Raw genomic sequence first — 6,352 nt, 5'->3', positions numbered from 1 at the left:
TTTATATAAGTTTTATTAAAGGCACAACTATGTTCCAGTTTTAACTTTCACTATTACAAATTTCTCCTTTTTTCATATCAGTAAATCAAGAGTTATAAAATAGGCATTAAATTCCCATGCACACTTTTTTTACCTGTCATGGACTTACCTGTCATGGATTTATGTGCCTCGATTCTCTATGGTTGATACACAGTGAAAACTTATAACTAGGTTACCGATATTAGAAATATATTTTATGTACCTTGAATTGTATCTGATATAGAATTTGATATGCTAGATAGAGTAGTTGATATATATATAATTATTATATCAAAAGTCGACAGCTCAGACAGCATCACCCCAGGGTGGGCCATTCAATAGAACTTATTAATAAATAACTTACTAACAACTAATCCAAGGTGTATACTCCACCTATTATACAGAGAGAGAGAGAGAGATAGCAGCTGACGACTGCTATCTCTCTCTCTGATAAATGATAAATGAGTTGAGCAACAGACAGTGGTTTTGTTAAACCTGTGACCCTGTTTCACTTCCTGAGCACTCTAAATAGAAACACTGAAACCAAAAGAATTGCTCACTCCAAGAACAGTGAGTTAATTGTTACCATTTTCTCAAGATTGCTTGCTTCCTTCAGCAGTGTTATTTTAATACTTTCTGCCTTTGATACATATTTTGGGGATTCGAGGTCATGGTTCCCTCCTTGTTGAAATTTCTTCGATTCACTATTTCCATGGAAACCAGACTTCATACACCCTGGAGAAAAGAATTTGACAATGAAATGAATAATACAACAACTTATAAATTAAATATTAGGGTTTAAATATCAGGTGTGTGACCAGTAGGCTAGGCAACTGGGCTATTGGTCATTAAGGGAGATTTTCTATGGCCAGATGGCCTTTGAGTTGTTAACCTTCATTTGTTTTTAAACGAGGTAAAATTTTCCCAAACCCAGTTGGTCAGACATGTTTTTCACATAAGACAGGAAGTGAAGAATACTGTATGAGAATATTCTTATTTATGAGTATTGCTTGATGGGGAATTTACCGACAGTCATATATTGACTTGTGGCAGGATTACATTGCAATGAAATAACAGCTCCCGGTCTTTCAAAATGTGACCTCGTGTGTACCGCTGGCGATTTTTTTTCCTCTGTCTTCCCTTCTCTGGATCTTTCCTTCTCCTATGTTTCCGACAAAGAGCTCCGCTCGAAACGTTAAACCCTCCTTCTTTCCTGAGCGTCCAATAATACTATATTTGTTCCACGTCCTCGCGTTGTTGTGTTTTTTTGTGTTTTCTTGTTTGGATTAACTATATATATATATATATATATACATATATACACACACACACACACACACACATGTATATATATATATTATCATCATCATTTAACATCCGTTGTCCATGTTTGCATGGGTTGGGTGGTTTGACTGAAAGCTGGTAAGCTGGGGAGCTACACCAGGTTCTGATCTGATTTGGAATGGTTTCTACAGCTGGATGCCCTTCCTGACACCAACCACTCCAAGAGTGTAGAGGGTGCTTTTTACATGCCACCAGCATGGGTACCAGTTACAAAACACTGCCACTGGCCACACACACACATACACACTCACACACACACATACACACTCACACACACACACACACACACACACACACACACACACACACGCACACACACACACATACACATTCCAAGTTGAGTTGTATTTCAAGCTTTAATTAATTGTTCAAACAAATAACATACATAAAACATTTATTCATCAGAATATATCACTTATTTCTTTATTGCCCACAAGGGGCTAAACGTAGAGGGGACAAACAAGGACAGACAAACTGATTAAGTCGATTACATCGGCCCCAGTGCATAACTGGTACTTATTTAATCGACCCCGAAAGGATGAAAGGCAAAGTCAACCTCTTCGGAATTTGAACTCAGAACATAACGGCAGATGAAATACCTATTTCTTTAGTGCATAACTGGTACTTATTTAATCGACCCCGAAAGGATGAAAGGCAAAGTCAACCTCTTCGGAATTTGAACTCAGAACATAACGGCAGATGAAATACCTATTTCTTTACTATCCACAAGGAGCTAAACACAGAGAGGACAAACAAGGACAGACAAATAGATTAAGTTGATTATATCGACCCCAGTGCGTAACTGGTACTTATTTACTGCCCACAAGGGGATATACACAGAGAGGACAAACAAGGACAGACAAACGGATTAAGTCGATTATATTGACCCCAGTGCGTAACTGGTACTTATTTAATTGACCCCGAAAGGATGAAAGGCAAAGTCGACGTCGGTGGAATTTGAACTCAGAACGTAACAGCAGATGAAATACGGCTACGCATTTCGCCCGGTGTGCTAACGTTTCTGCCAGCTTGCCACCTTAGTCATCAAAATATGTCCCATTATATTCTATTGTTTGTTGTACCAAAAACTTAATCCCACACTTATACGATTTGGCTGGTTTTGAAGCAAAAAAACTTCCTGCATCCATTTTCAACCTCATCCACATTGTGGTGCTCAGTCAATGCAGGAGATGAACCATGGCTCAGGAAAGGTGGTAATCTGATGGCACAAAGTCTAGATTGTAGGCAGATTGAGACAACACTTCCAGACCCTCAAGTTTGCACTTGGTCACATTGGCAGTGTGTAGTGGGCCATTGTGATGATGTAGGAGTGGGCATCTGTGATTGACCAATGCCAAGCAGCAGGCCTTCAAAGCATCATGTACTCACTGCAGTTGTTGAGTATAAAGGTTGGCATTCACAGTAGGATCATATGAGAAAAGCTCGAAATGCAACATCCCGCTGAAAAGTTGCCAAAAATCATCAGTGAAAATCTTGAAGATCTTGTGTGTGTGTGTGTGTGTTTGTCTGTGTGTGTGTTTGTCTGTGTGTGTTGTGTGTGTGTATGTGTGTGTTTGTCTCTGTGTGTGCGTGCATGTACATAATTAGTTGCAAACAGTTCACAGATACAAAAGCTATCACTTGAAAGCTCTACATTTGGACATCAGCAGGCTTATGGTGTTATCAGGAAGTAAAGGCAGCATGCTGGCAGAACCGTTAGCATGCCGGGCGAAATGCTTAGCAGCGTTTCGTCTACCTTTACGTTCTGAGTTCAAATTTCGCCAAGGTCAACTTTGCTTTTCATCCTTTCGAGGTCGATAAATTAAGTACCAGTTAAGCACTGGGGTCGATATAATCGACTTAATCCCCTTGTCTGTCCTTGTTTGTCCCTTCTGTTTAGCCCCTTGTGGACAATAAAGAAATAAGAAGGTAATGTCTACTATTTCAGGGCACATTATCTCCTGGCATTATTGCACACCAGCTCCCTCACTGACCCCGCTGAGAGACATGAGATCGCCCTCACTAAATCAACTTCCTACCAGGCTTAACCCAATATTCTTCCAGTCATTGCACATCATTTCTTTTTAACTCAAATCCAGTAGAGTTCCTTCTCCACTGTTGTTTGGATATCACTCATGATAGTATTTGCTTTATATTCAGCTGGGCCATGCAACAACAGCAATGTGGAGGCGCAATGGCCCAGTGGTTAGGGCAGTGGACTCGCAGTCATAAGAATGCAGTTTCGATTCCCGGTCTGGGCATTGTGAGTGTTTATTGAGCAAAAACATCTAAGCTCCACGAGGCTCCAGCGGTGGGGTGGTGGTGAACCCCACCGTACTCTTTCACCACAACTTTCTCTCACTCTTTCTTCCTATTTCTGCCACAAAGCAGAGGAACCATGGTGTAACCCACTATGTTGTGGTAAATTTTCAGACCCTGGTCTAGATTGCGAATCCTCTGTACTCCAGGATGGTTCAGCTCTCCACCCATTAAAAGTCACCGTTTACCGAATGAGGATAACAATGTAGCTTTCGCGCCCGTGCAACCGCCAGTCTATCGTGTGTGGTGGGTGGATCTTCAAGTTGCCACACACATTCTTAGTAGCTTAGAGTAGGCTTGAATTAGAGATTATTCTTTGTGGCTAATGGCGTGAGTCCTGATTGGAAGAAGAAGAAGAAAACAGCCATCACTTCATAATGCTTCCAAGGAATCTTCTATGTCCAACTTTGATTGGATAATGTTTTGCTTTCATGATGTAATGAAAATGCACAGCCACCCATCACTCATCAGCATGTATGGCTTGGTCACATGTTTTATACTTTCACTAATAGTCTTAGGTGTCAAGGTAGTTGCAGGAAGAAATTGTTGCCTTTTTAGCCCCCTAACCCTTGATTTAAGGAACATGAAAAAATGTAACATCTGGAGGGAGAGAAGGTTGCACCAGAACTCACCTGGTACTCATTATATCAGTGTGAAATGAAGTGTCTTGCTCAAGAGCTCAACACACCATCCAGTTCAGGATTTGAACTGACAACCTTATGATCAAGAACCAAATGCCCTAACCACTAGGCACATGCTTTCATGATAATGTAATTGGCCACAATGAATTTACTGTGATGAATTTATTAAATATCAAATATTGTCTTCAAATTTTGACACAAGGCCTGCAATTTTGGGAAGAGGCTAAGTCAATTACATCGACTCCAGTGTTCAGCTGGTACATATTTTATTGACCCTGAAAGGATGAAAGGCCCCACTGACCTCAGCTGGATTTGAACTCAGAACATGAGGATGGACAAAATGCTACTAAGCCTTTTGCCAGGCATGTAAACGATTCTGCTTGCTTTCTGCCTTATCAGATATCAAATATTAAGCTTTGGTAAATTACAAGAGACTGTTGTTGTTGTTGTTGTTGTTGCTGTTGTTGTTGCTGTTGTTGTTGTTGTTGTTGTTGTTGTTGTTGTTCTTCTTCTTCTTCTTCTTCTTCTTCTTCTTCTTCTTCTTCTTCTTCTTCTTCTTCTTCTTCTTCTTGTAACATGTCAGATCACCTCTGACGAAGAAGCTGTGTTGTGAGCAGAGCGTCAGTTTACAAAGCAGATACGATCCACAGATCCGTGGATCCAGACATGCAATATTTTTTATCCAACTGGAAACTGCACACTTCACAACAGCATCACAAACTATACTCTGCCTTGTATCTTTAAATAACTCACACCAAATCACTGACACACTTCACCCTGTTGCACTCAACACAACATGACCTGAGTGACACGCTGCCTTCACCACATTAACAAACAATCCCACGGTGCACCCAACCTGGCCCACATTAAACAATTACTGTGCACTCAATGCTACTGCACCAAACACGGCACACATTAAGTCACTCTGCGTTTATTACATTACACACTGACTGCACCTATTTAACTAGTATCAAACAAGCTTCACCTCCACAAAAACACAACAAATACCGAGACGGTCGCAGCAGTGACAACAACAATATATGATAAAAGAAACCTTTAAATCTAAAACACAAACATCAAAATCGATTACCTTCGTTTCGGCTGTCTTGATTTGCCAAGAGGGCAGAATGTAGGGGTGTTGATGTGACCAGGGGGCGACAGAAATTTATGTTGTTTGTAAAAGTTTGTGATCCGTTCCGAGATGACAATAATGGGACAGAACTGGCGCCTAAACGCATCTCGTCGATTGTATTAGCAGCATCGGCATATCGTGTGAGAAGGTCACTGTACTGATTCTGTAACTCTTCCACAAGTTCAGTGGCTTTTCTCCTCTTTTCAGATTCCTGAACAAGTTTATCATTCAGTTCCGTAACGGAAGAGAAAGTGGAGAGATTTTCAGAAGATCCTTGGTCAGTCTGGAGTTTGTTGAGTTCCACAAGAGATTTGTGTTTTGATTTGACAGGAGTTAAATGACATGATACATCAGTCACACTCTTACTTTTGATTCTGGAATTCTTGAGAATTTCCCCAGATGTTGGCCAAGTTCTTGAATCTACTTCCTCTTCCTTTTTTATCTTCTCATCTTTTCCTTCTTCTCTTTCTTCAAGAGTTACTTCTCTACTTTCTGGGAATTTTATTTTATTCTCTACTTTATCCATTTTTCCACAAGAATTCTTCCTCTTACAACAATTATTACTCACAGCAACTGCAGACTCATGCTGGATGAGTGGAATGGTTGTTTTGTCTGGTAATTCTTGACAAATTTCATCAGCTTTTGTTCCACTTTTGCTATCAGACAGTTCTTGATCCATATAATCATTTTGCACTGTTTTCAAATTGGTGAAATCCTTTATTAGAAATGTATTCGCATGTAGTCTACCTGTGGAATTAATCTCATTCTTGTCTTGGGAACAGCTGAAAAGACAAACATGTTCTTTCTTTCAATATCAGACTGACCATCTGTAAATTGATATAGTGGACATCATGTAAATTTGGTGTACAGACATCAAAATATTTTTGTGATTGATCTT

At 40.1% G+C, this 6,352-nt stretch overlaps 1 protein-coding gene across 1 annotated transcript in view; it reads right to left on the bottom strand.

Moving 5' to 3' along the window:
- Positions 1-6,152, bottom strand: part of LOC115231370 — a 29,259-nt gene extending 23,107 nt beyond the window's left edge. The window contains exons 1-2 of the mRNA XM_036500055.1: positions 5,413-6,152; positions 605-753 (exon numbers count right to left, since the gene is read on the bottom strand). Of these exons, the coding sequence (XP_036355948.1) occupies positions 605-753; positions 5,413-6,133 (870 nt within the window). The 5' untranslated portion in view covers positions 6,134-6,152. The remainder of the gene's footprint in view (positions 1-604; positions 754-5,412) is intronic.
- Between the last annotated feature and the right edge of the window lie 200 nt (positions 6,153-6,352).

This window comes from Octopus sinensis, unplaced genomic scaffold (genome assembly GCF_006345805.1).
Source record: "Octopus sinensis unplaced genomic scaffold, ASM634580v1 Contig18334, whole genome shotgun sequence".
NCBI classification, from domain to species: Eukaryota; Metazoa; Mollusca; class Cephalopoda; order Octopoda; family Octopodidae; genus Octopus; species Octopus sinensis.
The sequence above is the reverse complement of the archived record's forward strand: the minus strand, read 5'-3'. Positions and strand labels throughout refer to the sequence as shown.